The following is a 22,288-nucleotide window of genomic DNA, read 5'->3' on the forward strand; positions in this document are numbered from 1 at the left end:
GCGTGTGCGCGCGCTGATAGGGGGGGCGACCGGCAGCGAGTTGGGCGACCCCGGGCCGGCAGTTCTTTTCCGTGCAGATGCGCGCCGGCTTCGGTGCAGATGTGACAGTGGCCAGCCCTCGCCTTTGCCTCGCGCCGTCTTGGAGTTGAGAAGAGGCACCTCCCCCTCCCCACCTGCTGGGGACCCCTCTTCCCCCACCGCCCGCAGCCCCCAGTCGCCCCCGGGATACCCCCCAAACCCAAGAATGGTTCAGTCCACAGTCACATCAATGTTTATTCTCTGAGACCGGGTCCCACACAGCCTGTGACACTCCCTCCCCCTTCCCTCGCCACCCCTTGAAGTGGCCCGGGGGCCGAGCCCCACCTCCAGCTCGGCTCAGCCAACCCCCGCCCAGCTTCCAGGAGTCTCATTTGCATTTCCGGGAGCTGCCGCCCAATGGAAAAGTGGCACCCACATCCCCTCCTGAGGGGGCGGTACCCCCGGTGGACTGCACCACTCTTGGGATCCAAGAATGGGGGAGAAAGCGCTTCTGCCAAGGTCCCAGGGACAAGAAGGTGGTCTCGCCTCAAGGCAGGGTAGGGAGTTCAGCGGAAGAGGGGGTTCTGGCCATGGAAGAGGCCCAGCAGCCCGCTGTCTGGGGCGGGCTCCTTGATGATCTTCTGGATCTGTAGGGTAGGGGTAGGGAGTCAGGAAGCGTCAAGGGTTCTCATCCCCATGACAGATCCAAGGGATACTTCTCCATTTTCATCTCCCTTGCCCCCTTAGTAGCAACTGGCCAAACCAACCACTGCCTCTTCTCAAAACTTTTCTTGGGGTCTCCCTTTCACCATAGCCACCAGGGTTAGCACCTGGTCATCTGCCATCTTGGTCCACCTTGCTGACTTGGACCACTAAGGGTGACCGACTCTGTCCTGGGGCCTCTTGTCTGCACATGCTTCTTCTTAAGTACTCTCACCTCTCCTATCCCTCAACTCTCAAATCCAGTCTTCGCCTTGCCCCTCAACTCTGGACTCACTTATCCAGCTGCCTCTTAGATGTTGGTGGTCACTTGACCTCTCAACATCATTGCCGCCACCTCCACCCCCATCAGTAGAGAGCTTGAGCAACTGCGCTCAAGCCGGATCCCCTCTCTGTGCTGCCTTTTCACACCTTGCACCCATCAGCAATCCCTGTCATGCTAACCTGCAGAGATTAAAAAATGAAAATAAGCAAAGCCTGTATCCCCACCGCTGCCTCCACCCTGGTTTCCCCCCTTCCTACCACATATCCATTAGCCACCTGGCACCACACACAGATCTGACAGTGTCCAGCCCCCCCTGTGCAAACCCCCATGGCTGCCCCTCCCCACCCCCACCAAAATCTTTGGGAAGTCTCGGCTCTGGCTCCTCCCGGCCTCCCCTCCTCCCACACTCACCCGCCACTCACCATGCCCTGCTACCGTTCCCTGAATAAGTCAAGTTCAGTCCCACGTCCAGGCTTTTGCCCTAGCTGTCCCCTCTGCCAGGACCACTTTTTGGATGACTGGCTGCTCCTGCACTTTCAGGTCTCCACTTTAAGGCCACCCCCCAGGAGGGGCCTCCCAGCTGCCAGCCCCCATCTTATTTCTCACACATTCCACATGTGCCCTCCCCAGCTCCAGGCCACAATGCGAAATTGAATACAGACTGTCTTTTGCTATTGCCCCTGGACCTGCCACAGTGGCTGGCACATAGTAGGTGCTCAATAAATGCTCAACAGAACTGAACTAAGAGGAGGGGAAGGGGCAGATCTCAGAGGGCTGGGAATCTCGTTTGGGCATGTCCCGTTATCCTAAGGGCCAAGGGTGTGAAGCAGTGGGGACTACCTGGTCAGACCTGGGTACTAGGAAGGCCACTCGGGTGGTGGGTGTGGAGGCTGGACCTGAGTGCCACAGACTGGAGGAGGGGGTGGCGGGAAAGGGTCAAGGGGCTCCCGTCTGCAGGGCCCCTGCCGGACTGTTCTCTCCCGTCTGCCTGGCTCCCTCCCATCTCTACCTCACTCTAAAGTCACCTTCTTCCGGGAGCCCTCTGGACCACCTTAGGCAGCCCCTCCTCTGCACACCTGGCCCCCTCCCCTGCTTTATCTCTCTCTACAGTCCTCGTGGCCAGACAGCTTCTCCTTTCATTGATTTATGGTGTTGACCCGCAGTCTGCCCCCACTAGAACTTAGCGCCCCTGGAGGTGGCAGCCTTCTGTGTTCCCGGATGTATTCTGTGAATATGTGGTGGGTGCTGAAAAGATACTTGCCGTTTGCATGGGAGATGGGGGAGGTCAGAGTGTGGGGCGTGGGGGTCAGTACCTCCTTGAACTGGGGGTGGGCGGCATCACGCACGAGCTGCAGAATGAGCCCTTCGCTGGTGGAGAGGAAGGCGCCGCTCTGGCGCATCCGGGACAGCGCCACCAGCCGGTCGACCTGGCTGCGGGGGGCGGTGGGGCGGTGTGTGTATGCGGTGTCAGCGCCTTGGTCTGGACACCCAGACACCTGGCAAACTCGGCAGGGATTCCACCCCCTGGTTCTTCCTGGGTGCCCCAAACCCATCCCACATGCACCCCACCCCTGAGGGGACCCTCTCACCTGCGGGAGGAGCAGGCGTCCACCACCACGTGGACCTGCAGCCCTTGGTCCAGGAGGTCCAGGGCTGTGTGCTAGGGGCAGAAAGAGGTCAGGGCTACCCCCGGACAAGAACAGTGATTGGGGAACCAGGATGGGGATGAGGGAGGCTCGGGTCAGGGCAGGAGGTCCCCAGATTACAACGGGATCCTAGGCAGGATGGGAGCCCCAGGTAAAGAGAGGGGTCCTTAGTGAAGGTGAAAGTCCCAGGTCAGGAGGGGAGTCATGGGTCAGGAAGGGGAGGATAGAGAGTTCTGGTCAGGAAAGACACCCTTTTTAGGTTGGGGACGTCCCAGGTGTGAATGGAGGTCCCCAAGGTTCAGCTGGGGTCTCACCAAGATGCAGGCTTGTGCCTCCAAGCCACAGAGGAGCACAGAGCGCAGCCGGGGCCGCGCGTCCAGCTCCTGCTGCACCACGGGCACCATGCTGAAGCAGGTCTTGGCCCGTGGCTGCAGACCCTCAGCCCCCAGCTCGGGCACTGTGGGGCCCAGGCCTTGTGGGTACTGCTCGGTCAGCACAACGGGCACATCCAGGAGCCGGGCCACCTGGGTTGGGGTGAGGAGCAAAGGTCTGAGCCCAAGGAAGGGGCTGGGGGCCCTGGACTGGGGGGTCTGAGGGACGAGGGGCCGGGGCCCTGGACTGGGGGCTCTGAGGGAGGAGGGGCCGGGGCCCTGGACTGGGGGGTCTGAGGGACGAGGGGCCGGGGCCCTGGACTGGGGGGTCTGAGGGAGGAGGGGCCGGGGCCCTGGACTGGGGGGTCTGAGGGAGGAGGGGCCGGGGCCCTGGACTGGGGGGTCTGAGGGAGGAGGGGCCGGGGCCCTGGACTGGGGAGTCTGAGGGAGGAGGAGCTGTACCTTGAGCATGCGGGCGGCCACAGAGACGATCTGGGGGAAGAACAAGACATGGCGGAACTTCTCCTGCATGTCGCACAGGAAGAGGATGGATGATCCAGGGATGACGCGTCCCAGGCCGGGCCTCACAGCTGCCATGTCCTGGGGTGGGCAGGGGGGCTGAGGGAGTGGGGTCAGGCAGGGAGAGGGCGTCCCAGGCCGGGCCTCACAGCTGCCATGCCCTGGGGTGGGCAGGGGGGCTGAGGGAGTGGGGTCAGGCAGGGAGAGGGCGTCCCAGGCCGGGCCTCACAGCTGCCATGCCCTGGGGTGGGCAGGGGGGCTGAGGGAGTGGGGTCAGGCAGGGAGAGGGCGTCCCAGGCCGGGCCTCGCAGCTGCCATGTCCTGGGGTGGGCAGGGGGGCTGAGGGAGTGGGGTCAGGCAGGGAGAGGGCTCCTCTGCGTGTCCAGGGTCCACACGCTTACACCCCAGGCGCCAACTGTGATCCTCCCCCCAGCCCCGGGGGGAAACCGAGGTCTAAGCAGTGACGTGTCCTGACTGCGGGCCCGCTGCCCGTAGCAGAGGGAGCAGGACTTGAGCCCTGAGGCAAAAAGAGCTGCATTCTCCCAGCTGCGCCACCTCCCTCCTTCCTGGCCTGGGGTCCCTCAAGTCTGACTGCCTCCTCTGAAATGTAGTTCACCCGTGTGGAAAACTCACCAGCTGAGCCCCCCTCCAGGTCTTAGAAAGAAAGGCTGGGGTACCTGTGGAGTGGAATATTATCCAGCCATAGAAAGGAACGAAGCAACGACACAGGCCCCAGCGTGGAGGCCCCTCACCGCCATGCTCAGCGAGAGAGGCCAGTCACAAAAGACCACACGCAGGAGTCCGTTTACGTGGAATGCCCCAAACCCAAAACGGCTGCGTCCATAGAGACGGAGCAGGTTGACGCGCTTCCACCGCAGGGCGGCGGGGTGGGGTGGGGTGCGGGGTGCGAGGAGTGGCTGAAAGGGCTACAGAGTTTCCGTGTGGGGAGATGGCAGTGTTCTGGAACTAGACAGTAGTGATGGTTGCCCAGTATCAAGAACATACTAAATGCCTCTTAATTGTACACTTTGAAATGGTCGAGATGGTAAAGCTTAGGTTATGTGTATTGTACCACAGTTTTAAGAAAAAGAAAGAAAGGGACTTCCCTGGCGGTCCAGTGGTTAAGAATCTGTGCTTCCACTGCAGGGGGCACGGGTTCAATCCCTGGTTGGGGAACTAAGATCCCGCATGCTGCGAGGTGTGGCCAAAAAAAAGAGAGAAATATAAAAATTAAGGGGGAGGGGACTGGTAGAGCCACCTGGCCAGCAGCCCTTTTAAAGGGGAGGACACTGAAGCCCCTGGGAGGCCATGAAGGCCAAGGTGCTGTGGGGACTAGAGGGGTGACTGCCCCTCCCCGCCCCCGTCAGGGTGAGCATCTGGGCCCTGGACACCCCAAGCCTCACATGTCCCAGCCAGAGGCTTGTGTCCCTGGGCGCCTGAGTTGCTGCACAAGTGGGAGTCCTGGCTTTTGTCTGCAGCTCCCTCCCTCTCTGCATGTTACTCACTTGTTTGTTAACTTATTTAGGAAACGGAGACCCTGTGGACCCAGTGGACCCAGTGGAGGGCAAGCCGGCTGACACTCACTCGGGGGAAGGTTCAGTGCTGGCTGGTGAGTCCCCGCAGGTGTCTATGATTATTCTTTAAACTGAACACATCTACCATTGAAAATGTTTTCTGTGTGTGACATATCTAAAGTTTAAAAACTAGTGGATGGCTAAAATGGTGAATTTTATGCTGTGTGAATTTTGTCTCAAAAAACAAATGGAATGGAAACTCCCTCAAAAACAAAACCGCACTGAATTAATTAATTGCATAATTACAACTGTGGCCAGTGCTAGGATCTCTAGGGAACCTAATCCATCTTGGCACAGCTCTCCCTGCGGAAGTGAAGAGAGAGGGAAAGAAAACAACCTTTTTGAAAACACAGGGCTGACCCTATTTCTCAGCTCTCCCCAAGGCCCCATGGCTTCTCTCTGTCCTCAGGACTACGATGTACCCTCCTCCCACAAGGCGCTGGACCGGGACCTGCCTGCCTCGGTGGCCAAGTCCCACTTCAGGGCCTCTGCCCAGGCAGCTCCCTCCACCTGGAGTGCTCTCCTCACTCCCATTCTCGGCGTCAGCTCTCCAGGGGACAGGAGGGACAGGGTCAGGTGGGGGCGGGGGCGCTGGACCGTCCGGAAGCCTGTGACAGTGACAGGAGTCTAGAGCGAGGAGGAGCTTCCCTTTGGGCTGTAGGAGTGGGGATTGCAAGAACCCCTAGGGAGAACCATGTGCCCACATTTCTCAGAATTACGGATGCACAAACCCTGTGACCCAGAGAACTCACTCCTAACTATCCTAAGTATTTATCCTGCAGACATACCGGTGAAAGGACACAAAGTTATTCATTACGGGACAAGGTTATTCATTACGGGACAAGGTTATTCATTATGGGCATCTTCCCAGAGCAAAAGAATAGAAATAAATCCAACATCCACGGTTAGGGTACTGGTTACGTAAGTTATGGTATATCCATACTATGGAATTCTTTGCAGCCAGGAAGAATCACAAGGGAGATCTTTAAGTAACAACGTGGAAAAGTGTCCAAGAGATGTTAACAGTGAAGAAAAAAAAAAAAGCATAATAGTGTGTCTAACAATGCTCCCATTTGTGCCAAAATGCAAGAAGAAAACAAAGTGTAGGTACTGTTCCTATCTGTATCTGCTCTCTCTGGAACGCACATAAGGAACAGGCTCTTTCTGCAGGGACAGGCCTCTGAGGGGCGGAGTGTGAAGGACATTTGATTTTCACTGTGTACTAGTCTGTTCCTTTTGAATTTTGGACAATGTGTAACAGGTTGTCTAGTCAGGAATAAATACAATACAGTAAAGGATTTACATAAGGCAAGAACCCAGCAAAACCAACCTGTGGCATTAAAGTTATGATAACAGCTATCCTTGGGCGGCAGTGTTGAAGGAGGGGGTGCAAGGGGGGTTTCTGGCGTCTGGGGGACGTTCGGCTTCTGGATTTGGATGCTGTTCACACCAGAGCGTTCTCTTTGTGAAGTTATTTGAGCTGGATATCTGTGATTCCTGTTTTCCTACATATGTGATATACTTCCATAAAAAGTTTTCAAAATATACAATAAAATAGGGAGGCCTCGCTGGCTGCGGTGGGGCTGGACTGGAGGTGGAGGCCAGGGCGAAAGTGGGGGCTGGGGTCCAGGTGGCCAAGGGTGAGGCCTGGGCTCCAGTTCAGGCAGCGGGGACAGAGCGGGGAGGGGGCAGCTGGGCCTGGCTGTGGTCGGAGGGGGAAGAAGGAAGATCCTCAGGTTGCCAGCGGTCCGAGGGTGGCAGGTTCCAGGGACTAACTGGGGACCTGGAGAGGGGAACTGATTTGGGGGAGAAGATGAAAATGTGTGTGTGTGGGGGGCGGTGAATGTGGGGAGGGGGTCTCGGCTGGAGACAGAGTTGGCGGTACTCTGGGGAAGTGATGAAAATTCAGAACGCAGCTCTGGGTGGAGGGAGCCCGAGGCCGGAGGAGGAGGAGCGGCCCGAGGTGGGCGGCAACCTGAGGAGCGAATGGGGCTGTTTAGATCCCCACGTGGGCTGGGGAACCCGGTTCTGCAGCCGAGACTGGCTGGCGGTGTGACCTTAGGCAAGTTTCAGCTCTGTCTGAGCCTCAGTTTCCTTCTTGAGGAAATGGGAGCCAAACCCACCCACCACGCAGGGGTGACGCGGAAACTTGGTAGAGAGGGCGGAAGCGGCCCGTGGAGAATTCGAGCCCCTGGCTAGCCAATTCTGGAGGGCCCAGGCAGGAGTCCTCCCCCGGCTGTCCTCCACCAGCAAGGCGGGGAGGTCGGTCCCTCCGCAGCGCCAGAGGGGCCTTATCAGGAAGGCGCCGGGACGGGGCCCAGCCCGTCCGCCGCAGGTGAGGCCTGGAGCCACTTACCTCCCGCAGCCGGACTTCCGCCGCTCAGGCCCACTCGCGGCGTTCGCAGGCCTGGTAGACGTTTCCCAAAGCCCGGACACTTGGCCCGCCCCCGGCTCCGTCCGCGTCCCGCCCACCCGGGCTGAGCCGCCCAATAGGCACTCGTCTAGCTCTGCTCAGCCCCACCCCCCGCTCCCAGCCAATCCGCAAGCGCCGCTACTTCTCCCTGGGGGGGGGGGGGGCTGCGTGTGGGCCAGACTGTGCTTCCTGAGAGCGTGATTGGCCCGTCAGGGGGCGGGAAAGCAGCCAGTCTGACCAATGGGGAGTCGTGACAGTCGTGAGTGGCGGGCCTAAGGCGGAGCGGCGCGGTGGGTACCGAGAACGCGGATTCCAGCTGGAGAAGTGGGTGGGTCGCTACCTGCCCCGCTGTAAAGTTCAGAACCCGGGGGCCGAGAGGGAGGGAGGGAGGTGCTGTGCCCAGGGCAGGGGAAGGCTTGGGGTTCGAACCCTTGCCCTTCTGTTTAGAGACAGAAACTTAGCAAAGAGACCCAAGCATTTTCCTGGAAAGGGTTAAAGGCGCGAGGAAGCCAAGAACTTGTCCCTCCCTCTCCCCGCACGTTCGTTCTCTGTGCCTCAGTTTCCCCATCTCACAGCACCTGCCTCCTACGGTGGTGTTCGTAATATTTAGACTGTGCTTGGAAATGGGGTTGAAAGAGAAGGAGAGTGAACTTGCCATCAGTCTTGGAATAAAAGCCAAACTACTCCCAATTCATGGTGTGCCTTTGTCAGCCTCTCGACTTCACCTCTTACCACTCTCCCTCGTCTCACTCCACTCCAGCCATGCTGGCCTCCTTTACTGTTCCCGCAACGTCCCATCTCAGGGCCTTTGCACGAGCTGGTTCCTCTGCCTGGAATCCCAGACTTTCGCAGTACCAGCTCCTCCTTGTCATTCAAGGCCCTCCCTGACCACCCTACATCAAGTAGTCACCTGACCAGGTCGCTGTTCTATTTTCTTCACAGCACTAATGCCAATCTGAAATTGGAAATTTATCTCGTGTTTAAAAAAATGTATGGATGTACTCATTTATTTTCAGTACCCCCGACTTTACCCCCCTCCCATGTGAACTCCGCGAGGGCAGAGATGTTATCTGTTTTATTCACTGCTGAATCCTCAGCACCCAAACCTGGGCCTGGCACATAGTAGGCACTCAGCAAATCTTTGGGAATAGTAAGATGACACCAGACACTAGGCAGAGGTGAACCAGGGTAAGAGGGAGCTGAAGGGACAGTTGCCAAGGAGGTGGGGCTGGGAAGAAAGAAGGGAGGAGGTGGGGGAGGGAGAGCGTGAACCCCCCCAAAGGGGCTGTGGTGGGGGAACTGGACCTGGGAGAAGACCCATGAGGCCGTGGTCAGAGGTGGGAGTCTGGGCTTGGTTCATATTCCCAGAGGCTGCCAGGAGGGTAGTGGATGGGACAGGGGGCTCCTGGGGGGGCGGTGGCTGAAGAGCTGTCACGGAGGGAGGGGCAGTTTGGTTTGTCTGGGAGCCTGGGCTGGGTTGTGATTGGGTGTCATGGGGAGCGGGTCCCCCAGCCTTCAGGGATCCTATGAGAATGGCAGGCACAAGACACCTCTCACCTGCCCATCCAACCCCCCTCAGGAGCTGAGAGCTCTTTCCCTCCCCCCCAGGGCATGCAGGGTAGGGAGCAGGGGGTCGTAGAAGTGTGGGTCCTGCCTCAGGTCCGCCTGGCCCAGCACACAATGGGACAGGTCAGATGGCACTGAGGGACACTCTGGGGGGACCACAATGTCCTCAGAGAGGTCGTGGGTGGAGGCGTCCAGGGCAGCGAGACTCAGGCTGGGGCCGGCATGGGGTGCCTCAGTGGGAGCCACAGCACAGGCCATCCCCAGGAAGGGGGCTGGAGGTGGTGGAGGTGGCCTTTGGGGTGGCGGTCTCTGGGGAGGTGCCTCCTGGGACAGGATGGATATGGCCAGGCGCTGGGTGGCAGCTTTGATCTTGGCAAACTGCCTGCAGAGAGAGCCAGGCATTAGCTGGGTGACCACGAAGGATTCCCCTCCCATCTGCCATCCCAAGAGTGATTTGTCCCTTCTCTCCCTCCACATTTTTCTTCTCTGTGCTAGTGTCTCTGCCCCGGGTCCACTTTCATGAGTCTGACAATGTAATCTTTTTAACCCCATTCATAGGGAAGCTCTGAACAGCTGTGGGGTTTGTGCACTGCACAAGACAGCACATCTCGTCCAACACTACGCACATTTTTTTTTTATTTTTATTTTTTTATGGCTGTGTTGGGTCTTCGTTTCTGTGCAAGGGCTTTCTCTAGTTGTGGCAAGCGGGGGCCACTCTTCATCGCGGTGCGCGGGCCTCTCACTATCGCGGCCTCTCTTGTTGCGGAGCACAGGATCCAGACGCGCAGGCTCAGTAATTGTGGCTCACGGGCGCAGCTGCTCCGTGGCATGTGGGATCTTCCCAGACCAGGGCTCGAACCCGTGTCCCCTGCACCGGCAGGCAGATTCTCAACCACTGCGCCACCAGGGAAGCCCACTACGCACATTTTTGACATTTAGATTTAATATGACTATATTCCAACATGTAAAAGTAAAAAATGTCTTAAGGAAGGGGTGCCTTTAAAAAAGTTTTCACACAAAGGCTCACTGTGGGCTGGCAATGTGACTATAACATGATGCCCTGTGCATTCTACTGCCTAAATAGTTATGAATCTGCATCTCCACCAACCCTCTCAGTATCTCCACTAACCCCTGGTTGGAGTCCCCAGCTTCCCCCACCTGGATGATGGTAATAGCCATTGCACGGGTCTCCCCCCAGTATTCCTAACCCCTCAGTAACAATGCAGACGGATCTCACAAACTGTTAGGGGCTGAACTGTGTCCCCCTAAAATTCATATGTTGAAGTTTTAACCCCCAGGACCTCAGAATGTGCCTGTATTTGGAGACAGGGTCTTTAGAGAGGTGATTACATTAAAATGACATCATCAGTGTGGTCCCTAATCCAGCGAGAGGAGATTAGGACACACAGAGGGATGACCACGTGTGAAGCCAAGGAGAGAGGCCTCTCCCTGCCGACACCTTGATCTCGGACTTCAGCCTCCAAAATCATGAGAAAGTATCAATACATTTCTGTTGCACCAGTCTGTAGTGTTTGATTTTGGAAGTTCTAGCAGGTTAATGCCAAAACATAATGTTGAACAAAAGCGGTGAGACTTAGAATAAGTGGATACGTGACGCCATTTAAATAAAGTTCAAAAACAGGCTAACTCAATCGACAGTGAGAGAAATCAGGATGTGTGGCTCATGGGAAGGAGGTACTACCAGGGTCTCTGGGACAAGGAATGCCCTGTTCCTGGATCTGAGTGTTGGTTACGTTAGTGGGGCCCCTTTGGGAAAATTCATTAAGCTCCACACGGATGATGTGTGCATTTTTTTGTACTATGTTAAACTTCCAGGAAAAGGTTTATTTAAAAATGTATCTGATATTGTATGACTCTGTTTATGTGAATTGTCCAGAATAGGCAAATCCCTGGAAACATAGAGCAGATTGGTGGTTACCAGGTGCTGGTGGGGAGGGGAGGATGGGGAGGGAATACTAATGGGTACCGATTCTCCTTTGGGGTTGATGAAAATGTTCCAGAACTAGGTGGAGGTGATGGTTGCAAAACATTATGAATATATAAAATGCCTCTGAATTGTACACTTTAAAATGTTCAAAATGATGAATTTTATGTTACATATATATATATATATTTAATTAATTAATTTAATTTATTTATTTTTGGCTGCATTGGGTCTTCGTTGCTGCACACGGGCTTTCTCCAGTTGCGGCGAGCGGGGGCTATTCTTCCTTGCGGTGCACGTGCTTCTCATTGTGGTGGCTTCTCTTGTTGCAGAGCACGAGATATAGGCGCGCGGGCTTCAGTAGTTGTGGTGCATGGGCTCAGTAGTTGTGGCTCGCGGGCTCTAGAGCACAGGCTCAGTAGTTGTGGCACACGGGCTTAGTTGCTCCGCGGCATGTGGGATCTTCCCGGACCAGGGCTCGAACCCGTGTCCCCCGCCTTGGCAGGCGGATTCTTAACCACTGCGTCACCAGGGAAGCCCAGTGTTATATATATTTTACCATATTTAGTGAGAACTGCCACTGTGACACTGTCTTTGATGCCAAGGAGAATAGTTATGCTCTGAGTGCCCCAGGGAAAGTTTTCAGTAATGGGAGGTCAGGTTAAATGACAGAGAGGGTGCGAGGGTGGGGGCGGGGGACTGATTTAAGATTCATGACAACTACATGCCATGTATGGTCCCTGACCTGAACAAAGTAAGGATAAATGGTGTTTAGGGCTGAAGAGTCGTGACATTTGTGATTTACTTTTAAACTATTTAAAAACATATAGATGAAGGAAATAGGCTAAGATGTTATGGACAGTAAAATCTAAGTGATGTTACATGAGGGATCAATAGGTCAGTGGCTCTTAAACTTCAGTGCACAACAGGAAGGACACCTGGAGGGCTTGTGGGAATGCTAGTTCCTGGGCCCCTGAGTTTCTGTGGGGGGGTCCGAGAATTTGCATTGCTAACACGTTCCCAAGCGATGCTGAGGTGCTGGTACTGCTGGTCTGGGGACCACCTTTTTAGAACTGCTGCCTCAGACAACTGTCTTGACTTTTCTGTGGGTTTGAAAAATGTTCACAAAAAGTTAAAATTTCATAGCGTGGGTGGGAGGGGGTTCCTGAGCGAGCAGGGCCTGAGCGGACCTGGAGGGAGGAGGAGGGCGTGGGTGGGAAGGTGCTGAGGAGAGCTTGTCTCTGACCTGGATCTTCCTAGGCTGAGCTTGAGTGCTGAGGGGAATGTGCTTCAGAGCTACCTGGGCTGCCCTCGAGGCCACTGGTGGGCAGCCTGTGTCTCTGGGGAGCATGTGGCAGAACCGGGCATGGGGTGGGGAGGTTTGGGATGCTCTCGCAGAGAAGCTGGTCCTGAGGAGCAGGGAGGACAGACAGGGAGCCTGGGAGGCCAGAGGCTGGCATTATCACAGGGTCCAGATTGGGGCGAGGGCTGAAGATAGGGAGGGGTCCTTGAGCAGTTGATGAGGAGGCTGAAGAGGAGTTAGGAGGCCAGCTCTGGAACACAGGGCTGGACCCTGTTTGGGGACGTGAGTGTTTTCCTCTTCAGTGGTGTACGTGTGTGTGCGGAGTGAGCATTCTGGGTGCGGCCACAGCTGGGCATCCTGGTGGAAGGCGGCTTGCAGTGTGGGCGCAGTGGCTAGGCTGGACCGGGCTCCCATCTACTCAAATTTGGTCCCACGACCTCCTGAGGCAAGGTCCTGGGCTGGCTGGGAGGAGCCACCTACTTACAGAAAAGCAGGTCCTTTGGCAAGTCACTTTACCTCTCTGTGCCTCAGTTTCCTCATCTGAAAAAGGAGGATTATAAGAGCACCTACCTCCTGGGGTTACTGTCAGGGAGTAATGAGTTCATACTCACTGTAAGTGAGTGCTGGGAGTTAAAACTGAAGTACTTAGAACAGTGCTCGGCACATATTAAGTATCAGATAAATTTTAGCGACCATCATCGCCATCACCGTCATCCTCACCATCACCATCATCCTCACCATCATCATCACCATCACCATCATCACCATCATCCTCACCATCATCATCACCATCACCACTATCACCATCATCCTTATCATCATCATGACCATCACCATCACTATCATCATGACCATCGTCATCCTCACCATCACCATCACCATCACCATCACTATCATCATCACCGTTATCATCCTTACTACCATCATCACCCTCACCATCATCATGATCACCATCACCATCATCCTCATCACCATCACCATCACTGTCATCATTACCATCATCATCCTTACTATCATCATCACCATCACTGTCACCATCACCATCACCATCATCCTCATCAACATCACCATCATCACCATCATCATCAAGTCCCTGAGATGCTATATCCAGGCAGGACTATAAAGTGGTCCAGAGCTTGGGCTCTGGATTCAGACTGCCTAGGGTTGTATCAACTGTCTAGCTGTGTAGCCTTGGACAAGTCATTGGACCTGTCTGAGCTTCCTTGTCTGTAATATAGGGGAAAGACAGAACCTACAGTGTGAGTTTGTTGGGAGCATTAAGTGACGTAGTGTATGGCAAGGCCTTAGTACACTGTACCTGGCACACAGCAACCTCAAAAAATGGTTACTGTCAGAGGGTGAGAGGAGAGCACAGGGCAAGGTGGGATGGTGCTGGGTGGGTGTGAGAGGGGGGACAGGCTGAGCAGAGACCTGAAGGAACAGAAGTCTCCATCCACATTCCTGGAGACAGGGAAAGGCATTGTACCACAAAGGGAAGAGCATATGCAAAGGCCCAGAGGCTGAATGGTGAAGTGCTAGATGGGGAGCTGAGGCTGGCAAGGGGAACAGGGGCTAATAGGGCAGAGCCTTTGTCCTGAGGGCGATGGGGAGCCATGGGAGAGGGGCCAAGTGTGGTGTGTGGGTTAGAAAGGCGCTACCTTCAAAAAGCCCCAGAGTTGGACCCCATCTCCACACCCCAGTCCCCCACCCATCATCTGAGCCACCATCATCCCTCGCCTGGATCACTGCAGTAGCCTCCTACACAATCTGATCTCTGCTCAACAGTCAGAGGGATCCTTTCAGATTGTACCACATCCCAGCCCAGAGCCCAAGTCCCTCCAGAGGCCCATGAGGTCTCCACAATCAGGCCCCTGTTTCTTTTGAACCTAATTCCCTTTCCCTTTCACTCTGTTCCAGCCACCCCAGCCTTCTTACTTGCCCTCGAACACACCAGGGATGTTCCTGCCTCAGGGTCTTTGCACGTGCTGTCCCCTTCCTGGGATGCTCTCCCTCAGACATCCACAGGGCTCCTTCCCTCACCTCTCTCAGGTCTCTGCTCAAATGTCACCTCCTCAGTGAGGCCTTCCCTGACACCTTACCTAAAATACCAACCCTCCCCCAGCATGCCCTCCGCAGCACTTATCACCTTCGAACACACCATATTGTTTGTAAAAATCGAGGTAAAATTCATATCACTTAAAATGAACCATTTTAAAGTGTGCAATTCACTGGCATTCAGTACATTCATGATGTCGTGCAACCACCACCTCTAATTAGTTCCAGAACTTTTCATCACCCTGGAAGGAAACCCGGTACCTATTAGCAGTCTCTTCCCGTCACCCCCCACCCGCCCCTGGCACCCACTAATCTGCTTTCTGGCTCTGTGCATTTGCCCGTTCTGGATGTTTCACAGAAATGGAATGATACAATAGGTTGCCTTTTGCGTCTGGCTGCTTTCACTCAGCACCGTGTCTTCAAGGCTCCTCCGCTTTGTCGCATCATACCGTATCATTCGTCTCTTTATTTTGGCTGTCCCTTATCAGCTGCCTGCCCACTGGAACACGAGCTCCATGAAGACAGAGAATTTTGTCTGCTTTGTACTGATGGGTCTCTGGGGCCTGGCGCACAGTCGGCACTCAGTAAATGCATACTGGTGTTGATTGCATCCAGCTCCGGGGTCCACTTCTGTCTGTTCGGTCTGGGCCTGGTCTCCCCAACACCAAGGGCTCCCCTCCCACCCCGCCCCCCTCACCTGCAGATCTGGTTGTGCAGGAACCTCCTGTGGTTGGGCCTCCTTTTGGGGGGCCGGGGCCGCCGGGGGTGCAGGGTGCGCAGCACATAGGCGGCTGCCCCAGTCACGAAGGCACACAGCTCCCGGGGGCCGGGCTCGGAGATTCCAGGGGCTGCCGGAGCCCCGGGGTGCATGGCCAGGGTGATCTGGAGTAGCTCCCCGCAATGCTGATCATAAAGCAGCCCCCCAAATCTGTGAGGGGCAAGGAGCAGCCAGGGCCGGGGGTTCAGGGCTGGGGGTGGGGGGACAGGAAGAGAGATGGGCTTTGGGAGGGTGGGTGGGCTGTGCAGGGAAGGGCCCTCCCCGGGCTGGCAGAGGCAGGGCCTGGGCAATTAGAACAGGGCCTTCGTCCTGTGCCCTCGCCTCATCCCTGAGGTTTGAGGCACCTGTAGGTGGGGGTCTGATATAGGAAGGCAAGGGGGCAGGGAGGGGAGGGGTCTTTCTGTGTGCCCCCCAAGGGCCCAATGAGCACATAGTTGGACCTGCGATCTGGGACAGTGCAGTGTAGGTGGGGGGCCAGAGAAAAGCTCCTGGAGATGGCCAATTAAGGGGACAAAGCCCTCATTAGGGAAGCGAGGCCAGGAGCCGAGTCAAGCGCAGCGATTAGCGTGGAGGAGCCATGATTGCAGGCTAGCGGAGGGGCGGTGGGAGGCTTGGGTGCGGGCTGGGAAGGAGGGGAGGTGGCCCCCCGGGGGCATGCCGGGAGCCCCCCGCTGTGGGCAGACATCCCACATCCACCCACCCACCTCCAGACCCACTTGCCCGTGCCTCCTTGCCTCCCTCTGCCCCAGGCCCGGCGCCGCGGGGAAACAGCCTCAGAGAGCAGCTTGCCGGTGCCCAAGGTCTTCCAGCCTGCAGGAGGGGCTGGCTTCGGGGGGAGGGTTGACCCCCAATCCTGCGTTTCATTTCATACCCGAGCTTCTGAGTGAGCAGGGGAGAGGGGAGGGGGGACACCTGTGGTATGGGCCTCGCTGCTCAGGTGGGTGACATGGGTGACAGCCAAGCTGTGGCAGGAGGGGAAGAGAAAACATGGGCATGGTTCCCCCCAAGGCATTTCACTAGGGGACTGGGGGGCCCTGGTGTTTCCGGGGGGCTGGGCCGTGGCAGGGAGGAGGGGCTGGCTCCTGGGGCTGGGAGTGGGGTCCTCTTGCCTCTGGGAGGGTGTTGGCCAGAGTGGGGGAACCTGGTCTCGGCCGGTGCGGGAGGGGGCGTCTCAGTGTTTGCTCTGAGAAGACTGCATTGGGGGTTTGTGTCGGGAGGTATATGAGCGTCCTGCGGATGCCCTAACACGTTATCGCAAACCTAGTGGCTTAAAACCATACACAGGGGCTTCCCTGGTGGCACAGTGGTTAAGAATCCACCTGCCAGTGCAGGGGAAACGGGTTCGAGCCCTGGTCTGGGAAGATCCCACAGGCCGCGGAGCCACTAAGCCCGTGCGCCACAACCACTGAGCCTGCGCTCTAGAGCCCATGAGCCACAAATACTGAAGCCCACGCGCCCAGAGCCCATGCTCTGCAACGAGAAGCCACCGCAATGAGAAGCCCGCGCACCGCAACGAAGTGTAGCCCCTGCTCGCCGCAACTAGAGAAAACCCGCGCATGGCAACAAAGACCCAGCGCGACCAAAAATAAATAAATAAATAAATTTATTTAAAAAAACCCCAAAAACCATGCACAGGGATTCTCTCGCAGTTCTGGGGGTCAGAAGTCCAAGATGGGTCCCACGGGCTAAAGTCAAGGTGTTGCTTCTGGAAGCTCTAGAGGGAATCTGTTCCCATGCCTTTTCTGGCTTCTAGAGGTCTCCCAAATTCCTTGCCTTGTGGCCCCTTCCTCCGTCTTCAAAGTGCATCGCTCTGCCCTCTCCTCTGTTGCCCCATCGCCTTCTGACCCCGACCCTCCTGTCTCCCTCTTATAAGGACTCACTGCGAAATCCAGGATCATCTCCCCCTCTCAAGATCCTTAACTCCACCACACCTACAAAGTCCCTTTCGCCGTAAGTCACACAGTTGGAGGTTCTGCAGGTTAGGACGTCGGCGTCTTTGAGGCGGGGCACAGAGGGAGAGGCTTGGCCCCAGTGGTGGCTCCTCCCGGGCTCCCCTCAAGGCCACGTTAACTGGGCCAGTGGTTGCAGCCCCTGAGGCTGAGCCTGGGGCTGCCCCCGGCGCCCCCAGCGCGCAGGCAGGGAGAGAGACACAGAACAGCGAGGGCTTCCCCCGGGGCTCCCCAGTGCCTGACACGCTGCACCTCGGTGAGGCCCCCCGCCCCTGGGCACTCACGGGAAGGCATTAGTGTCCCTATTTCCCGAAGGAGAAACTGAGGTCCGGGCACACAGTCACCCAAAGTCACAGGCAGCTGAGCTGGGGGATTTAACCCACATGGGGAAAAAAAAAACCCTTAGGAGGGAAACTAAGAACTTTCTAAAAGCTCTCATAGTTGTTAAATACTAAAGTATATTATTTCTAAGATCTATTATAAATATCCTTTTTTAAAAAATTTATTTATTTATTTATGGCTGCATTGGGTCTTCGTTGCTGTGTGCGGGCTTCCTCTAGTTGCGGGAGCTACTCTTCGTCGCGGTGCGTGGGCTTCTCATTGTGGTGGCTTCTCCTGTTGTGGAGCTCGGGCTGTAGGTGCACGGGCTTCAGTAGTTGTGGCTCGCAGGCTCTAGAGCACAGGCTCAGTAGTTGTGGCTCACGGGCTTAGTTGCTCTGCGGCATGTGGGATCTTCCCAGACCAGGGCTCGGACCCGTGTCCCCTGCATTGGCAGGTGGATTCTTAACCACTGCGCCACCAGGGAAGGCCCTATAAATATCCTTTTTGTCCCCCAAATGATACCTTGATAAAATTATCAGCAGCAAATTATAAAAGACTCTGGCTCAAGAAGAGAATATACATAGGAGTCCTTCCTCCCACCCCCGGCCAGGCGGCTTGTGGGATCTTAATTCCCTGACCAGGGATTGAACCTGCACCCTCAGCAGTGAAAGCGTGGAGTCCTAACCACTGGACCACCAGGGAATTCCCAACATAGGAGTCCTTTTGTTTATATATATATATATATATATATATAATATTTGTTTATTTATTTGGCTGCACCAGGTCTTAGTTGCGGCATGCGGGATCTAGGTCCTTGACCAGGGATCAAACCCGGGCACCCTTCATTGGGAGCGCAGAGACTTAGCCACTTGCACCAGGGAAGTCCCAAGGAGTCCTTTTGAAATGAGAGCTACCAAATGTAATATAGTGTAATGTTAGGGAATAATTAAAAAACAAAACAAAACAAAACGCAGTGCCACCACTTGGGAGATCCTGTGTCCTGATTCCAGCTTCCATTACCTCACTGGTAAAACTGGGATAAGAAGGTAGCACAGAGGGGAAATGCTCCAAGCTCGCACAGCGAGTAAGTGGCACGGCTGGGGTCTGAACTTGAGATAGCATAGGCCCGAGGCCAGGCCTTTGCTTCCCAGGCCCGCTCACCATCCAGCGATGCCACAGGCAGCATCGGCACAGCGGTGGCATCCCGGTGGGCAGTGGCAGTGGCAGAGGCCCAGCCAGGTGCGGGGCTCAGGGTGGGGACCACCTGGCAGAGGTTGCCAGAGGCCCAGTCCCTTGGGAGTGTACTGTGAGCTGCAGTCAGTGAGGCCAGTAGCGGCGGGTGGGCCAGACGCCAAGTGCCACCCATGTGCCTCACCACAGCTGAGGACAGGGCAGCGTGGACACAGGTGTGGGGACATGACGGGCCCCCAGCGCTCCGCCCCCAGCCCCTGTGACTCCCCGTCTGTCTGGGACTCTCACCAGCTCTGGTGTTGTCTCTCCACCCCCTTGCTCTCTCCTGCTCCGCCCCCTGGCTCTCCTGCCCCTCGCTGGGTTGTCTGCAGCCCTCTCCTCTCCACTGTGTCTCTGAGGACGCCTGCCACCACTCGTGTGCTTCTGGCTTCTCTCACCGTGTCTGTCCCTTTCACCACCTCTCGAGTGTCTCTCAGACTTTGACTGCCTCTCTGTCTTGGTCTGGGCAGACTCTGTGTGTGTGTGTGTGTGTGTGTGTGTGTGTGTCCTGGACACACGGGTGGTGTTGTGGGTTGGCATGGAAGGTTTCCTGTCCTGTTGCTCTCAGGCCCAGAGGGGAGGGCCCAGGGTCCCTTGGAAAGGGGCTAGGAGGGGAGTAGACCCCCAGGTCTCTGGAGGATTGGAGGTCAGAGCTCAGGCCCCAGGACAGGCAAGGGGCCACCCCTGCATGGCTGGGGCATGACCTTTGCTAACCCAGCTCCAGGAGTGGGCTCAAATCCAAGGCATCAGGAGCCAAGGGCAACATCTGCTGGCCAGCTCTGTCCCACCGCCAGACCAGCCTGGAATACACCGGAGGCCACCGGCCGGCCGGCAGGGTCTGGCCTGGGGATGTTCCACCAGGGGGCGCCAACGTCCCAGGCTGGCGCTGGGACTCCCCGCTGGAGTGTCCTCAAGGTGTGGCCTTTCTCCCCCTGTTTTCGATCTTGATAAGAGTCGCTCACAGCTGGGAGCTGGCTTCATCTGATGTTTGTTGAGGACCTGCACTTGCAGGTATGAGAAGGTATTCACAGGCTCCTTTCTCCTATCCCAGGCCTTGGAATTGGGGGTGGGTGGGGCGCATGTAATCATTCAACAAACATTTATGGGGACTTCCCTGGTGGTCCAGCGGTTAAAACTCTGAGCTCCCCATGCAGGGGGTCAGGGTTAGATCCCTGGTCAAGGAACTAGATCCCGCATGCTGCAACTTAGAGCCCGCGTGCCGCAACTAAAAGATGCCGCATGCCGCAACTTAAAAAAAAAAAAGAGATCCTACATGCCGCAACGAAAGATCCCGCTCGCTCAAGGAAGATCCTGCGTGCCGCAACTAAGGCCCAGCGCAGCCAAATGAATAAATTTTTTTAAAAAAAGCATTTATGGAGCACCTACTGTGTGCAGAAGCTGCGGATGCAGTGGTGAGCGAGACAAGCACCGTCTGTCCCTGTAGGAGCCTGGGAGGGAGACGTCTGTAAACAAGAAATTATGGTTCCAGATGTGCTGTGAGGATGCTGAGACTGGACAGTAAGTTGGAGGCCGGACGGGGCAGGGGTGCTGCTTCAGTTGGAGAGGCCCTCTCTGAGAAGGTTATAATTGTCTTGCAACCTTAATGGAAGAGGTAGCAACCAGGAGCTTCCCAGGCAGAGGGCACAGCAGGTGCAAAGGCCCTGAGGCAGGAGCAAGCTTGAAGGGAGTGAGAGAGGTAGAGTGACGGGAGGAGGTGAAGTCAGAGAAGTGGATGGGGGCCAGACCCGCGGGGCTTTGTAGGCTAGGCAGGAGTTGGGTTATGAGGGCAAGAATGACGGGGAGCCATGGAGGGTTTGGGACACAGGTAGTTCCCGGAGCTCAGGGCCCTGCCCCAAACCTCCTTTGCAGGCCTCGCTGACCCTGCCCCTACATCCCTCTCCAGTGTGGGGAGGGGGAAACTGAGGTGACAGGGCCAGGCTGGGAGCCCAAACAAGGCTTGTCCCTCCTTGCCTCCACCCAGCTCCTATGCTGCCTCTCTTCACCCAGTCCAAGAGGGACTTTGTTCCCCTTAAAATTTATTGTAAAAATGTACAGGTGGCAGGTTCCTGGTGTCCCCAGCCCGTAACTCAGAGGGGCCAACACTGTCGTATTTGTTTTACATCTTTTCTTCTGAGAAGAGCAATGGGCTGAATCGTGTCTTCCCAAACTCATGTGTTGAAGTCCTAACCACCATACCTCAGAATGTGACTGTATTCACAGATAAGGTTTTTAAAGAGGTAATTAAATTAAAATGAGGTCAGTAGAGTGGGCCCTACTCCTATATGACTAGTGTCCCTACAAGAAGAGGAAATTTGGACACAGGTGCAGAGGGGAGACCATGTGAGGACACAGGGAGAAGGTGGCCGTCTGCAAGCCAAGGAGAGAGGCATCAGGAGAAACCAACCCTGCTGACACCTTGATCTTGGACTTCCAGCCTCCAGAATAGTGAGAAAATAACTTTCTGTTGTTTAAGCCACCCAGCCTGTGGCACTTTGTTATGGCAGCCCGAGCAAACCAACACAAGAAGTGTATTAGTTATCTGTGCTGCATAACAAGTTACCACAAACACAGTGGTGTAAAACAACATGCATTAATTTTCTCACAGTCCCCGTGGGTCAGGAGTCCAGGCACCACAGTTGAGCTGGGTCCTTAGCTCAGCGTTTCACAAGGCTGCAATCAAGGTGCAGGCTGAGGTTGGGGTCCTCTTCCAAGCTCGCATGGCAGAATTCGTTTCCTTGCATCTGTAGAACCCTTGGAGGCTGCTGTCTTCAAGGCCAGCAGGAGAATCACTGATATTCCACTGCTCTGACCTCTAGACCCAATTTTAAAGATCTCGCCTGAGTAGATCAGGCCCACCCAGGAAAATCTTCTTGTATTAGTCAGGGTTCTCCAGAGAAACAGAACCAATAGGCTCTATCTCTATCTATCTATCTATCTATTTATCTATCTATCTAGAGAGATTATATATATTACATATATAAAGAAATCTAGGAAAGTCCCTGGTGGTCCAGTGGTTAGGACTCCACGCTTTCACTGCTGAGGGCCTGGGTTCCATTCCTGGTTGGGGAATTAAGATCCCGCCTGCCACGCAGCCAAAAAAACAAAAAACAAACAGAGGGGTCTGTTTTCCCCACACAGGTGGGACCCTGTGAACTGTCCTCCTCCAGGGAGTCTGCCCTAGTTTCCCACCAGGCTGGGTGAGGGGTCTCCTCTGGCTCCCATGCCCTGGGCGGCCTCCATGGGCTTCTGACACGCATGTGAGACCCGCTAGATAGGCCTTGGATGGAGCTGGACCCTGGGGCTGGAGACACTCCCAGTTAAGTCCCTTCCTGGTTGCAGGAATCACTTCCAGCTCTGTGCCTGGCCAAGAACCTTCAGAGAGCCTTTATTTACTGCCCCGCCAACCCCAGTGAACTGGGGATGATGCCCCTTCCATGTGGAGAGGCCTGGCAGGGCAGGGCAGGCTGGGGCGCCCCATGAGAGCCCCCAGAGGTGCTGGAAAGGAGCATTCTCAGTCTGTGGGAGGCACAGGCTGGCCCCTTGGTTCCTTCTTCCTGGGACAGCTGACAGCTGTGACTTGGGGACTTCTCTTGCCTGCCCCCTACCCTCCCCCCC

General features: G+C 56.0%; 2 protein-coding genes across 7 annotated transcripts; both read right to left on the reverse strand.

Moving 5' to 3' along the window:
- Positions 1 to 255: 255 nt before the first annotated feature.
- On the reverse strand, positions 256 to 7,595 carry ISOC2 (isochorismatase domain containing 2). Of its 6 annotated transcripts, none has more exons than XM_082368330.1 (7): positions 7,470 to 7,535; positions 4,173 to 4,216; positions 3,483 to 3,620; positions 2,964 to 3,173; positions 2,593 to 2,663; positions 2,317 to 2,434; positions 256 to 665 (listed from the first exon to the last, which is right to left on the reverse strand). In XM_082368330.1, the coding sequence occupies exons 3-7, from the start codon at positions 3,615 to 3,617 to the stop codon at positions 585 to 587; spliced, it is 615 nt and encodes a 204-aa protein (XP_082224456.1). In that variant the 5' UTR covers positions 3,618 to 3,620; positions 4,173 to 4,216; positions 7,470 to 7,535; the 3' UTR covers positions 256 to 584. The 6 variants fall into 6 exon arrangements, with proteins under 6 accessions (XP_082224456.1, XP_082224457.1, XP_082224458.1 ...); XM_082368331.1 differs by having other exon boundaries at positions 3,483 to 3,638; positions 7,470 to 7,522; XM_082368332.1 differs by lacking the exon at positions 4,173 to 4,216 and having other exon boundaries at positions 7,470 to 7,595.
- An 844-nt stretch (positions 7,596 to 8,439) lies between these two features.
- LOC309616935 (uncharacterized protein C19orf85) lies at positions 8,440 to 15,265 on the reverse strand (the record flags this gene model as incomplete). Its single annotated transcript, XM_082368345.1, has 2 exons — positions 8,440 to 9,474; positions 15,093 to 15,265. The coding sequence occupies 2 exons, from the start codon at positions 15,263 to 15,265 to the stop codon at positions 9,102 to 9,104; spliced, it is 546 nt and encodes a 181-aa protein (XP_082224471.1). The 3' UTR covers positions 8,440 to 9,101.
- Positions 15,266 to 22,288: the final 7,023 nt, after the last annotated feature.

This window comes from Balaenoptera borealis, assembly GCF_965194805.1.
Source record: "Balaenoptera borealis genome assembly, chromosome: 19".
Taxonomy (NCBI): Eukaryota; Metazoa; Chordata; class Mammalia; order Artiodactyla; family Balaenopteridae; genus Balaenoptera; species Balaenoptera borealis.

What these genes read in the sequence shown, in the direction of transcription:
- ISOC2 (XM_082368332.1), bottom strand. Translation starts at nt 3,617, where the DNA reads ATGGCAGCTGTGAGGCCCGGCCTGGGACGCGTCATCCCTGGATCATCC. An exon ending in TGGCCGCCCGCATGCTCAAG is followed by an intron (nt 3,174 to 3,482) that starts GTACAGCTCCTC and finishes ACCCCAACCCAG; the next exon opens with GTGGCCCGGCTCCTGGATGT. An exon ending in AGGCACAAGCCTGCATCTTG is followed by an intron (nt 2,664 to 2,963) that starts GTGAGACCCCAG and finishes TTCTGCCCCTAG; the next exon opens with CACACAGCCCTGGACCTCCT.